The 14646-nt window shown below is 39.8% G+C and overlaps 1 protein-coding gene across 5 annotated transcripts; it reads right to left on the bottom strand.

The window, feature by feature from the left end:
- Positions 1-51: 51 nt before the first annotated feature.
- Positions 52-12210, bottom strand: UEVLD (UEV and lactate/malate dehyrogenase domains). 5 transcript variants are annotated; one of them, XM_056492936.1, is made up of 13 exons: positions 12137-12176; positions 11589-11855; positions 10578-10662; positions 9912-9974; positions 8979-9142; positions 8008-8143; positions 7499-7620; positions 6804-6909; positions 4979-5149; positions 4043-4216; positions 3684-3765; positions 3083-3206; positions 52-1772 (listed from the first exon to the last, which is right to left on the bottom strand). In XM_056492936.1, exons 2-13 carry the CDS (start codon positions 11634-11636, stop codon positions 1608-1610), a joined length of 1440 nt encoding a protein of 479 aa, XP_056348911.1. In that variant the 5' UTR covers positions 11637-11855; positions 12137-12176; the 3' UTR covers positions 52-1607. The 5 variants fall into 5 exon arrangements, with proteins under 5 accessions (XP_056348911.1, XP_056348912.1, XP_056348913.1 ...); XM_056492937.1 differs by lacking the exon at positions 12137-12176 and having other exon boundaries at positions 11589-11663; positions 11742-11944; XM_056492938.1 differs by lacking the exon at positions 11589-11855 and having other exon boundaries at positions 12137-12210.
- Between the last annotated feature and the right edge of the window lie 2436 nt (positions 12211-14646).

Raw genomic sequence — 14646 nt, forward strand, 5'->3', positions numbered from 1 at the left:
AGGGATCACGACACAAACGCGGCGTCAAATTAATCCACAAAACACACCTGCGAGAGCTGGCAGCGTTTTAAGGTTAGAATTATTACAAAAACACCGAACTAAATAAGCATCGGCTTGACTATTCGCGTGAAAAGAAATACTCAACAGATGAGAAACAACACCATGAAAAATAATGTAAAACCTTAAATTAATACTGTTTTTTTTCCAAAGTAAGTGAAAAAAACCAAAGTACAGCTTTTAAAAAATATACCAGCAAAGTTGGTCACCTGAAGCCATCACTAATTTTGCCCCATCGTTTACCGGTACAGTGAAAGAAATTTGGGTATTCCACAAAAATAAAGGTCTGAATTACTGAAGGCTTTTTCTTTCTATTTTTAATCCAGTTCTGAGATCACTATACACTCAGAACTCCCTGCATGTCTGGCTCTTTGTGACATGTAACTGGAAGGCACAAAGGATCAGATCTTTTGCTCTGCCACAGATCCTACTTTTGCTCAGAACAAATTTCCAACATTATTTATCCAGGCACCCCTCAAAGGTAAATGTGCAATGACATTCCAAAGCTGCACACAGCAGGAGTGGAGCCCAAGTCCCCTGTGCCTGCCATGTGATGCTGAGGTATAATGCAGTCTTTTACCAGTAATAAATCAAGAGGTTAGAACCCCAAAAAACACTTGATCTCAAAACCATCTGTTTTTTACCTACAAATACACATCCTACTTTTTTATCACATCCTTGGCCTCGTGGGAGGAGGGTTACAGGTTCTGTTGCCTTCTCCTGAGGCTGATGAAAAGCTCCCAGCCAGCTTTAGATTGAATGTGCAGATATTCCTGCACTGTTTAACTGCTAGATTTTATGTTTTATTTGAAGCCCAGCTCCTGCTCCTCCCATTCAGGAAGAGCTTCTGATTCCAGTGCTCCATGTGTGTAGTGACAACTGCAGATGCTTTAGTGCTCTGAATGTCCTCACAAAATAAAAGCAAGTCATGACCAGAGTATTTCAGACATCATTAAGTGTCAACAGAATTCCATAGCCTAAATAGTTCAGCTTTGAAGGGTACTGCAACCATCATGCTCCCTCAGTAAACAGCAAAACACCAGGAGTCCATTGACATAAGAGCACCTACAGCCATGGAAGATGGAGCTACGGAACTGCATCCCCAGTACCTGAGGAGCTGGAGTGTGACTGTACCCTAAACCAGCTTCAGCATTTAAACAGCATTTAAAAGCCATGAGAAAGGGTTCAAGTGGGCTCTGGAGGTGGAGTTTTTGCAGAGCTGGGTGTGCTTAGCTATGAGGTGCTAAGAGTAACCCAAGAGTCAGGCTATAACTGGCAGCCAAAAACCACAGGCAAGGCCACCTGAATTTAGGTAAAATATTCTTGCGTGTTACCAGCCTCATTTTGGCAACCAGAAGTGCACTTTACAAAGAAAACTACAGTGCAGTGCAGTATTAAATTTCTTAAACCTAAACCGAGAAAGCACTTTTGGACAGCAAAGTAACAAAGCTTCCTGTTTTCTACAGAAATCCATATATATGAAGCAACCTCTTCTGCCTTGCAGATCTCCAGCTTCAGTGAGCAGACACAGAGGCTTCCCTTGTGCTTCCTTACAGTTTCAGCTGCTGCTGAAGGTCATGAATTGAGCCTGCACTGCTTTGCAGTTTCTCTTGCACCAGTGGGTCTTCCTCCAGTCTGACCATTTCAATCACTCCACTGGCTCCAAGAATACACGGGAGACTTAAGAATACTTCACTGTTTATATTGCAACACCCCTGAAACAACACACAAAGAATGCTGTCACACACACAGTTACTTGTTTCTGCTGCAACTACACAAAATGACTTGATTATTTTAATTAAGCAAGGATATTCCAACATATGGCATGTCTGGATTGGTCAAATTCCATTTGTTGTAGATACCGTGCAGTGGGTTACTGTATAGAAACTGTAAAATATCACTGTGTAGATAAAAATTTGTGAAGCATGCCACACTTGGGAGAATTTTTCTAAGATGGATAGGTAAATCTCTGTAATGCAGAAAAAGTTTATACTAAACACAATTTCTTAGCTAGAACAAGCAGGGACACTTCCGATCATTAGTTCTTTTAGAAATGAACAAAATAAATTAAGTAATATAGCCTAAGAACTGGGGAAAACTTTTCAAATATTGATCCCATACAGATTCTGCAAAAGAACTCATCAAACTTACAGCCCTACAATTCAAGTTTACACTGGAGATTGTGTTTATTTTTGTAATCTGGGAAATTTTACATTCTGTAGATACTCTGAAGTTTAAGACTTGTCACTCTTCTGTATCTGTATTTAGTTCAGGGGTGATTAAAAACTTCACTTGAAACATAATGATTTAATTGGGTTTGTGCTTGTACTCAATAAAATAAGCAGCGAGCATAACTTTCCTGCATAGGGACATGCAAATTGTCCTTCTGAAGGCTCTAAATTGAAGTGACAAATACATGTTTCTGCATGGGTTTTTGCGGGGGACTCCTGGACTCATCTTCTCCAACAGGTTTTCTCATGGAATGACCTAATGCTTTAGTGAAGCCTCTTAGAAGAAACTTCAAACAAAATTCAGTCTACAATTTTAAGTTAATTACTGCTTCATAATCTTCTCCTCTTAAGGAACGTCTTAAGGAGTAAAAAAGCCTCTCTTTCAAACTTAATAAAATAAAACACTGGCAGAAAATACATTTTATACTTTCAGAAAAGATAAAAAATTCTTTTTTCCCCTAAAAAAAAAAAATCTACATTCAATACTGAGAACTCTGGAAGTACAACTCACATTTCATTTGCCAAATCCAGTTATTCCAGGGGTGCTGGGCAGCAACCCTAAATGTACTTTGTATTTGGACTTGCATTTTTAGGACAATAATCCACTTTTAATACAGATTAAAACAGTAAGTGATTTTTGCTCATTTTTGGACTAGAACTGAGAGCTATTGTTGGAAGAAAGTAGTGGCAGTAGCACTGCCACTGAGATGTCTGTGCTGCTAAAAATAACAGTCATATCCGGTATAAGTAATATAATTATAGTGCCAAACAAAAGGTATTAATAAAACACTTACCTTTGCCAGAGTGGATACAGAATGAACCTTTCTTTTATCTTTCAGAATGCTGTCAGCCAAATCGGCAACTGAGAGCCCAACAGACCAAGATCTCTGACCTTTTCCCTTTAGGATTTCCATAGCTCTATACATAAACCAGGAGAAGGAGAAAAATGTGATGTTTAGATTGTAACTATTCTTATTTTGGTTTCTATATAAAACCCAAAATACAGGTTTAAGTGTACCATATCAGATAAAGTGTACTATAAAAATCGGATTCTCTGTTTTGGAAAACAACACAAATAAAGAATTGCTGAAAATAATTTCTTTATGTCTATATGTCTAGTATTTGTTTTAAATACACAGTCACACAGCTCTGATGTTCTGCTGTATATTGTGCTGTCTCCTTACATCACCACAGGCACAATGTCAGTAAGAATTTCAGAAAAACAGTGCCATGTACACATCCACAGAAGTGAATGACAACTTGACCTACAATTTCCTGTAAACTCAATGCATGAACATTTTAGAGCAAGCTTCCCCCACTTCATAAAGAGCTGAAGAACATGTAAACATCAAGTGCCTAAACATGAAGGAAAAAAAAAGGTTACAATGGTGCTACCTGTTAGCCACCTTTTCCCTTGAGTCATGAGCAGCCATTGCTTCTGCTTGATTTGCAACATTACAGCTGGTCCATGATGGTACTAAATAGAAACAACAACAACAACAAAGAAAAGCATTTGAGGTTGTGGTTTGGTTTTTTTCCTTTCTGTGACAAATGGCAAATACTTTTGCTACTACTCCAGGTCTACAGTACCCCAAAACTGTATTACTTAAATCCATTATTACGAGAATTTTCTACTCCTCTTATTACTTTTCTCATTAACTTCATTACTTTTCATAATTATTCTTTCATTATTCGGTTACTTAGGCACTGCCAGGACATTACATGCTCACAGTCATAATAAAGCATCACTTTACCTTTGTCTTCCCCTTGTTCACCAATAACCCAGGCATCTTTTGCCAGCACCTCTGCTTTCAAAAGGTTGGTCAGCATGTACTGAAATCTCTCTGAATCGAGGTTGGCACCTACTCCAATTACTCTGCTTTTGGGAAATGAGCTCAGCTTCCATGACACAAATGTCATTACTTCAACTAAATGTCAAAGAAAAAACATGTTGCCAATGAAGGATCACTCAAAATTCAAGTCAACTGTAAATTATGAATCATCATTATGAAAAACTCTGGATTTCTTTACTTTAGGAAAGGCATAAGCGTGTAAGAAAATATTGGTAGTTTATTTCAACGTAAAACACAAAGTTTGTGGGGAAGAAAAAAAAATAAGAACAATAATGGTAAGAGAGTAAGAAGAGCTGTCTTCAATGCATTACAGGATAGAGGTTCACTCTCCTTTCCTAAATAGTGATTTTGCTTTATCTTAGTTCACAGTACCACTGACCTGGAAATTTAAACCTTCCACCAAAATCTAACTGCAATATTTACTGTTAATGCTATACTTTGTATATGAGTAGCTTGTGTGATCCTATGGCACATAACACACATGGATCTATCCTTCCTGCACAGGAGAAATGTGCACATAAAACTCACAACTGATACAACAACAGCCAATGGGTGCTAATGATGTAGACACAGTCAGGTTGAAACTATGCACAGAAACATATAGAAATACATACCTGTTACACAAAACAAAGTACACTATTTTCTTTTGTCTTGGTAACAGTAAAGAAAAAACCCTCAAAGACAGTGTCCTGCTCAAAGCTGTAAAGGAAAACATCTTTCAGAGTAGCAAGAATTTTTGACTAACTAACCAGGTGTATTCAGCAGTAACATATTTTTAAAACAGGCCAAAGAAAAAGCCAGGTGAGGGATAGAACATTATGCAGAGTTCCAGCATACCTGGATGAGAAGCAACAAGGAGAACAGCATTCTGACTGTAGTGGGATACTGCTGGAATAATTCCTCTGAACAATTCCACATTGCTTTGTATGACATCGAGGTAAGTCTGAGCATTACCCAGAGAATTAACTGTAAGCACCACAACTTTGGAATCTGCTGAAGCAGAAAAATCTGAAAATATAAAGAAAACATATTTTTTGAAAATTATGTCATTCTGTTGAGTTTTGGATGCAAAACCAAGGGCTGTTCTAAAGGCTGAACTACAGCATCCAGTTAATTAGGGATTCTTTGCCTCCTGTCCCACTCATATTCCCCAGTGTGGAATCTGGAGCACTTCCACAGCACCTATAAAACACAGCTCTCCCACAGAACTACTTTCCTTTTTATAGATGCTAAACACAAAAGGCAGACTACAATTTGTCAAGGTTACAGAGCAGAGACCAGAAAACAACTAGACAGCTTTGAGAGAGAAACTTTTCCAACTTTTCTTGGCAAGAAAGAAAAAAAAAAAAGGCTCCTTACTTTTATTCCAGCTGTTAAAGAAGGGGAAAGACTGTTACTCCTTTATGTGAGGCTTCTTCTATAACTTTTGATCTTATACCTTAATCAAGGGCATGTAGACAACCATGAGAAACACTCCAAAAGTCTATTTATTAACTCAAATAAAAGACAAATTGTATTCATTAGCCCAAAGAAACACACAACGACACTTGCTGCAGGAATTTGTTAGTCAAAGCTGCCTTGAATACCTGAGTGCCACACAGGTGATCAGCCTGGGCAGAGAAATAGGGTGATTTGTCTGTTGCACCACTTTTGGAATCAGCTGAAGCCAAAGGAGAGGTCTAATGCACTGACAAATTTAAACCATACTAAGCAGGATATAATTAATACCAGCTTGCCCCAAACCTAGATACAAACACACTAAAACAGTATAGAAGCATTTTGTAGAACTGTAACACTACCAAGCTTCTTATAGCACAGCTAAGTGCAAACATGCAAGAGGTAACCACAGAGGCACAAACAGATTTGTGGTACAGTTGCACAACCAGGGTTCAGGAAAAAAGGTGTGCTAGCAGTAAAACCTGCAAGATAAGATCAAAGAATGTACAGCAGGCAATGCCAAGTACAGAATAAGCCACAGAGATGCCTGGTGGAACCAGAGCAAGGCCCTGTTCCCAAAATAAGATAAAGTAAAAGAGAAACACAAAACCTCTCATTTCATCTTGCAAAGGGTGTAAGGAACATGGAAACATGACACATAAGCAAGGAAGAATGTAACTTAATTCAGTTACAGCTTTCCCTGTGGAAAAACTTCTGAGCTGCATGGCCTCAACCTTTGCAACCATCAAAGGCTGTAACTAATCACTAATTACAGAGCCATGGCATTGACTCTGTTGAATTGTATGCTCACAGCTGACTGAGGACAAGGTTATTAAGAGCCCACTGAGTATGCAGTGATAGAGATTAAGGACTCACTATTGGCCATGTGCATGTTTAATGAACATCAAGGTAGGAAAGCAGTCTTTTGAAACACACCTTTATTTTTCAGCCTTTTGAACAATGCTTTCACAGCCTTCACTAATTCCTATGCAAATATTTTCCCCCCTTCCCTCCCTCTCTCTGCCCATGACACAGAAGTTCTTGCTTGGCTTCTCTGTATTTCTGCATGAGTCCAATTTCAGCATTTGCCTCTCACCTGCAAGTACAAACTTTTTAAAAAAGGCAGCCTGTGTGCCACTGTATCTCCCAGATGTCCTGCCCTTGCTAAAACGAGCACAAGCACACACAGTGCAGCACCCACTCCTGCTCCAGAAACATCTCATACCTTTGCTGATCTCCACATTTGGCACAGCAAAAATCTCCAAATCCATGGTCCCTCCTTTTGCTGCACCTTCAGAAAGATCCAAAAGAACCACCTTGTCTGCAACATCCTGTATGAATAAAAATAATACAGATCAATAATAAACCAAAACTAAACTTGTTCTTGTGGGAGTGTGGAATAAAACCTAAAATTCCTCCCATTTCATTGTTTGCTGTACTGTGTACAAATCAAACAAAATTACTGGTCAAAATTACAGCTGAATCACAAGGAAAAGGACTTAGCTTAGGAAGTCTAACTGGAAAAAAAACCAAAACATTACAAGACAAAAACCTCACAAAGCTATCGCTGGGAAGTAAAAAATGCTGACATTATTGTTATGTCTAACATACAGCTATGATGAAGTACAGCCCATCTACAGACTATCCTTTTCCAGGAACTAGGAGTTCCCAGTTGTAAAAGACTACTGCTGAGACAAGAGTCCTTTAGAGATTTTCAAGCTAAGTGAATTCAGTATTCAACCCTTTGAATTAAAAAAGCTGACTGAGAAACCAGGGCAGAAAACTAAAACTGAAGAGACAAATGACCTAAGCAGTGACAACTGTTAAAACTGATGAGGCATTCCTTAGTGTCAGATATTAAGAACTAGATTGAATCCTCTCTCTTAATTAGGTCTCCTGCTATTTTAAATAATTACATACCTTTGCTGCAACTGCTAATACACATGCAATGCCAAGATCTCCAGCTCCAACAATAGTAATTTTGTTAAAACATCCTTCATTTCTGCCTCCAGTTTTACTCCTTGATTTCAAGTCAGTCTCTCCTGCAATTAAAAGAAAACCACAAACTTCGGTGCTGGTCCACACTGTATCAATACAAGTATTGCTGCTTCAAAGGATCATGGTTGTGCCAGAGTTAAAGTCAAGACTGACCACAGAAAATCCATCACAGCTTGCAAGATGTAAAACAAATATTCCTAATACTCCTATTCACTAAGTAGAAATAGATGAGCATGACAATAAGAAGAAACTAAACACTAATACCACAAAAACAGCACTCCCTTTGCTGCTGTTACAGGTGTGCGTACAGACCATGGTCATAAAAGGTGTAAAATATAAACCATGTAGGCTTCTTTGTGACATTAAGTAATGACAATAAATGATTATATGTTATAAGAACATTAGAAACAAGTCCATGAAAACATCCCCACCTTCAGTAATCTTTGCAATATAGGCGAGAAGTTCTGATTGCCTGGCTGCATCAGAAGATGACAATGAGTACAAAGGGAGCTCTTCCTCAAACTTTGCAATCATTTCCTTGATTAATCCAATGAGAGTTGATTTAGGCTGGAATACAGCAGACAAACAGAAGACAAAACAGCTGAACAGCTATTTCATATCGTGGTATCAGCTGTAAACTACCAGAGCCACACAAAATTTAATCAAATTGTAAATACTGACACTCTTGACTTTTACACAAACACCTAAGGGAGAGAAAAGCATCATTTTGAGAAGGTACTTTCCAAACAGGAGTATGGATTAAAAGGAATTTTAACAAAAGGAATTCTAAACTGAAATTACCAATGTTAGCAGTTTTTGAAGGCATCCATGAATATATGGAAGCCTTTAATATAGCCACATCTAGTATTATAAAAGGGACAAATCTTAGGTAAAGAGAAGTTAGTTCAGTCTTTTTAGATGAGCTCAACTGCCCAGAGTTTTGGCAATTCAGTCTTCCTCCAGGGAAAACACATTGTGAAGTCAGCAGAAGTTTCCTTACGAATTCCTGCATCAAGAATGTAAAATGCAGCCCATTCATTTTGAAAAGCTGGCATTCATTAAATAATTTTTACTGGCCTGGCAGTCATATTTAAGTGAGTAATTTAACACAGTGCATAAAATCATTTAGCAACAGCACTGACTTTTGAATCTCTGCTGTTTCAGCGTTCTGCCAAAAGAGACACACCCAAAAGGCAGAAACTTCCATGGAACTTTCCTGAGGGATACTCAACCGGTCTCACTATTCATAGTATCATGAGGCCTAGATTGCTTTGAAAAGAATCAGTGCCTTTTTTCTTTAAAACCACTTCTGCCTTTCCAAGCCACAGCCTGCCTGAAAGCTCCACATGATACCACACAATATTCCCAAAATCTTCCCTCCCCTGGTCACTCCACCTCTTACATGGCTCCAGTTCTGCAGGTAGGGCAAATAAATCCTGCCCCGTGCATCCACGTGTTTGCCCACTGCAATGCCCATGTTTGCAGTCGGCTTCAGGAAACAAATGGGGGGAGCAAAGGGATGAGAATCCAGGATCCACAGACGAATAGGAATGTTATAGGAATTACCTGTTCAACACAAAATAAAAGCCATTACTGACTTCTGCATTGGGAAGAGGCACTAAAGAGCAGTTGTGTGTGTGAGGTGATTCACACTTTGTAGTAACAAAAGAATAAAGCCTGACAGATCAGTTCCAGATTCACACTGGAAAATATTTATATTATTTAGGCTAATTAATAAAACCAGGCTTGTCTGGATCAACTTGAAGTGCTACTGAATGTGCCTTACTTAATATAAAGCTCATATATATGTGTGTGTGTGTGTATATATATATGTGTGTGTGTGTGTGTGCGCTTCATACTTATTTTATCAGTATGAAATATATAAAAATATAAAAATATATTAATATATATATATATACACACACTTAATATACTTAACACCTAGTGCAAAAAAAGCATCTATAAAGAGCTTTGCATCAGACTTCAAAGGCTTTAAGTTGAAAATAAAAAATTACCTGCAAGTTCTTTTTGGGCATTGTCTATACAAGTGTAGGTCTCAGAGTTCACACAAGCTCCACTAGCACCAAAGGGTTTGCCAACAGGGTCTCAAATGACACCATTTTTTAAATAGTTAATTTACTTATTTAATTAATAGCACCTTATTTCAGCATCTGTGTACTTGTTTCTGCAGTACAAATGACTTCTGCCAATTCAAACAAAATATTTTCTAGTCCTCTTTGAAGACACTACACAGTGAACTGTTAAGAGGCAGCATGCAACACATTTTACATTTAGATTCATAACTGGCAAGAAAATTACATTTGAGTTATCTTACCATATTTCACTGGAACAGTACCACTAAAATTCAGGAGGTCCTTCTGGGATCCATCCTTGAAGGCTGAAATTAAAAATGCAATTAAAAATAAAAAATTAAACTCCTTTCAAAGCATTCCCATCCACAACTACAAATATACAACAGTGATTTTTCTTTAGAAATCAAATACACTCCTCCTGGAAGAACCAAGACTAGAATATTACTAAGATACTCTCCAACATTTAAAAATATTTCCTTAATGAAATTTTAACAAAAATTGCTTTGGTACAACTAAGCAAATCATTAGTCTGAAAACCCCCTGTCCTGGGTAATCCTGATGTGGGAATTTCCAGTCAGGCTGATGGATTCTGGAAGTCACACTCTATAAGCTAAAGCCATCAAAATACTTTCAATAATGAAATATGGGAAAAGTGGCATTATATATAAAGAATTTAAAGCATCAATCTTCTATAATTACTGACAAGTTGAAGTAAGATGAAGTAAATGACTTGCTAAGGTTTTTATATGTATGCATCCTTGTAAGAGCATTCAGGAATAGTATTGTTGCATGTGAACATAAAGACAGGAACACAGTGGAAATATATTCACACTCTATTACACACAGTCTGCAGTTATGGCAAGTAGGAATCCCCACAAATAGTTCAGAGTAAGTGTATCTCTTCTTACTGTATGTATTCATGGAGAAGGTGAAGTTGGGGTAGGTCATGCTGACATTCTTCAGCTCTTCTATGGTCAGGTCTCTGAACTTATACTGGGAAGGGGGAGAAAAAAAAGGAAAAAAGTTTCACTTCAAAGGCTTTTGTATGAGAGATATGGAAAAGGACACTATAGAAGGAAGAAACACAAGATAAAGAAGGTAATAATTACTTTTTGTATTATAAATAGTTTTGATATTAAATAAATCATCAAAAAGTGTTGATTACAAAAAAACCTCAGAAGCCATTGCAGGTCTGCTGTTGCTCTTTACAGCTGTGTGAGCAGAAGTTTAGTAAAATTTAGTTTCCTCTGCACACATTAAAAATAATATGAAAATTGAACCTCTTAGAGAAAGATTATTTTCTTACTGTTAAACTCAGATCCACCTGCACACATTTTAGAAGAGTTTACTAAGATGTCGCTTTCCACAAATATATCAAATGTGTAAGTAATTAGTCTTTGGGAATTTTTTTTTTTTTTTTTTTTTAAGCTGTCCTTGAGAGCTGAGAAAATGAATCACTGCTGCTTCATTGAGACTGTCCCCAGCCAGTCCAATACCTGAACTTCCAAGAGATTTGCATCCTCCCACATCCCAAAGTTACAAAGAGTATTTTCCAGTTCCTAGATGAAAGCCTCTGCTTCTCATTTAGGAAACCTGGTTCTGTTTTGGTTTTTTTGGAACCCTTGCACAGGCAAACAAAACCTCTGCCTGAGAGTGGCTTAAAGATCTGCTCACTGCCCTGGAATAATTGCCACCAAACAGTAGCTAAAATCGAATTTCTCTTCAGTTTGTCACCCCGGCAGAAATGTGACAGCTAGGGAACATGGCACAGTTATTTTCTATTTTCTGTCTACAGGAGAACACAGAGCTACTGACAAGAAACACCTTTCAGTCAGCTTCTCCCCAGCACTGGATTCTGCAAAAAAAACAAAAAAAAACCAACCCAGTGTTCCCTAGTTACAAATGTCTACACAACTTACAACATTTTTTGGAGGCGTTGATGTATCTGGTTGTGAAACCAAAGTCATCTTTCCCCAGCTGGCCTCCTTCTATTCCTAACACAAAACATTCCTATCAAGTAGTTTGTCCTCTTCTGAAGATCACAGGATTTACGGGGTGACTCAGATACAGACCTTCCTCATTTCGCACCCAAAGCTTAAATAGCCCAGCTCAGCTTCTCACATGGAAATTAAAACGCTCAGAGGGATGCTACAACAACGCGTCTGTGCTCCTAAGGCGCGGAGGCGCTAAGGCGGGGAATGCCACCAGATAAAAAGAGTTATCAGTTTGCGGTAAGAGTCAGGGTTCAGCGGTGAGGCACGGCGCGAATCGCGGGGGGTGAACTGGAGCGTGGAGCGACTTAAAGCTCGGCTGGAGCAGCACACAGGGACGGGACGGGAATGCCGGGGCAGGCAGCCCCGGGACGCGGCCACCCTGCCCCTCCCGGCCCCGCTCTCCCTCCGCCCCTCCCCGCCTCCCCTCAGCGCCGCCCGCGCGCCCCCTCCCCTCCCGCCGCGGGCGCGCGCACCTTGCCCAGCTGCCGGCGCAGCGCCTCCTCCGCCAGCGCCATGGCGGCGCGCGCCGCGCTCCCGGCGGGCCCCGCGCGCCCAGCGCCGCCCCGCAGGGAGGCGGCCCGGGCAGGGCCGGGAAACCGCCGAGGTTCCAGGGGGTTTTAATTATCCTTTATATATATATACCGGGACGCGCTGCCCCGACCGTCTGCGCTGGGTGCTCTTTCCACCCGCCACGCTGTCGAGATTTTCTTAAGCCAGGATCTTCGTTGATGTAAGATCGGTGTATCCTTTCAAGCCTAATTGTTGGAGTCAGTGGGTTAGGGGATTCTCTGAATCTTTCAAGGAGGAATCAAGGTGCAGGGATTGAATTAAAGCCCTTGGGTGGATTGAAGTATATTAAGCCACTCACACATAAAGTGAACATTTAAGTAGAAGTCAGTGAGTTTTAATAGGAGCTCTAGTGCTTTTAGTAAGTAAAAGGTCTGGATTCCACAGTGGTAGCTCGAGTTCTAGTGAAGGTTGAAAACATCCTGATATCTTCAGCAGGAGGCTCCAGGCCCACAGTTGTAGACAGGACTTAGACATAATAGAGCTATAGTAAGAATATTGCTTACATTTTTCACATAGAACAAGATAGGGTGTATGATGCATAGTTCTAAATGTAACCTGGTGTGCTAAGAAACTAGAATTCTAATATGTTAAGGAGTGGTGGTCTGAGCTTAGCTTGTGCCTTAGCTTGTTGGAAAAAACCTATATAAGAGTATGTATTGAGGAGAGTTGTTACTTTTAGCCATTCTGGCTTCTAGCCATTCGCTTATTGCTATTGCTTTGCCATTGCCTGTTGAGACTGATGTGCTTTGTAATAAATAACCTTTTTAACTATTAGCTGCTTGCTTATTTAAGATAACCCGATGATGTAGGAGCCTAAAGCTCTGGAGTTGGTGCCTAAGAGCACTGGAGGTCAGAGAACCTCACACCTAATCAGGAAAGGAGACCTAATCAGATGAAGAGGCAGCAACCAGTCAAGGACATGAGTGAACGAACAAGCTTTAAGGATGCAGTAAGTCAAGATGCTGTTCATTGAATCACAAACTATGCTGAGTTTGAAGAGACCCACCAGGATGATGGAGTCCAGCTCCTGGTCCTGCACAGGACACCCCAAGAGTTGCACCCTGTGCTTGAGAGCAGTGTCCAAACACTTCTTGAGCTCTGCCAGGCTCAGAGCTGTGACTGGTGCCCCAGGGAGCTGTTCCAGTGCCCAAACACCCTCTGGCTGAGGAACCTTTTCCTGATACCCAACCTGAACCTCTCCTGACAAGCCATGTCATGCCATTTACTCAAGTCCTGTCACTGGTCACTACAGAAAGACATTGGTCACTACAGAAAGACATGAGTGCCTGTCCCCCTGCTTCCCCTCCTGAGGAAGCCGTAGACTCCAGTGACATCTCTCAGCCTCCTTCATGCTGAACAAGCCAAGTGACCTCATCCACTTCTACAGCTTCCCCTCCAGACCCTTCACCGTCCTAGGAACACCCTTGGAAACAAAGCCACAGAATTTTGCATATATTCTTACCAAACAAGCTATAGAAATTCTCCCAAACTGGGATTTATTAAGCAATACATGCAGCTCTTATATTATTACAACTCCTCCCTGCGTAAAAGGTCATCCTGTGTATTAAAAACCAGCATTTTGCCAGCAGTACAGATCCTCCTGACCAAGATGTTTTCTTTGAGACTTTGTAGAAAAGTTAGGATGGTTAATGAGACAGAAAATAGACTGCAATTTCTCAGGTGCTAAAGGAGAGAACAAAATAAAATGACAGTCTTGGGGTGACATGGGTCTTGTCTTGAAACATACAGCTTTGGAATTTTATTCAGCTCTACACAAGAGGAAAGTGACATCATTTCTACAGCCTCAAACTTCTGTACTCTAAATACTTGTCTCATTCTGCTTGCCCATGAACATCCTAGGGATGCCAGCTTAGAGCAAAGCCAAGGGAAAGGATTCTCAACAACAGGAAACTACAATCCAGGAAGCATTAAAGGATTTTCTCCAGTGGAGAAAATCATGCAATGCTGAGTTGTCTAAATTAACTTAAGAATAATGGAATAGAAATTACAAGTTCAACTTGTAAATATTAAATGCTATGGGAAAAATTTGAACTTCTAAAATATAATCAAGTGATCATTCCAGATACCAAAGACTGGGAAATAAATGCAGATCAACCACAACATAAGAGGCAGGAGCAAGCTTCCTAATAAAACCCAAACCACCTTCAGCTCTGGGAATATCATGACTAAGATATTTATTTAACTCAGTGTTCCCTTTTGTTCTGAACAACCAGCAAGTCACCAGTACGTATGATTTACATTTTATACAACAGTCACTTTTTAAGCACAACCAACCAAGGCTGGATTTAAGCCAGCAGCTGTGAGTACACTGTGGGACTGGGTGCCTGTCTACATATCATTTACAGTGACGTTTGACACTACTGTGGAGGTCTCAGAAACCCTTCCTGCACAT

Source organism: Oenanthe melanoleuca, chromosome 5 (genome assembly GCF_029582105.1).
Source record: "Oenanthe melanoleuca isolate GR-GAL-2019-014 chromosome 5, OMel1.0, whole genome shotgun sequence".
Taxonomy (NCBI): domain Eukaryota; kingdom Metazoa; phylum Chordata; class Aves; order Passeriformes; family Muscicapidae; genus Oenanthe; species Oenanthe melanoleuca.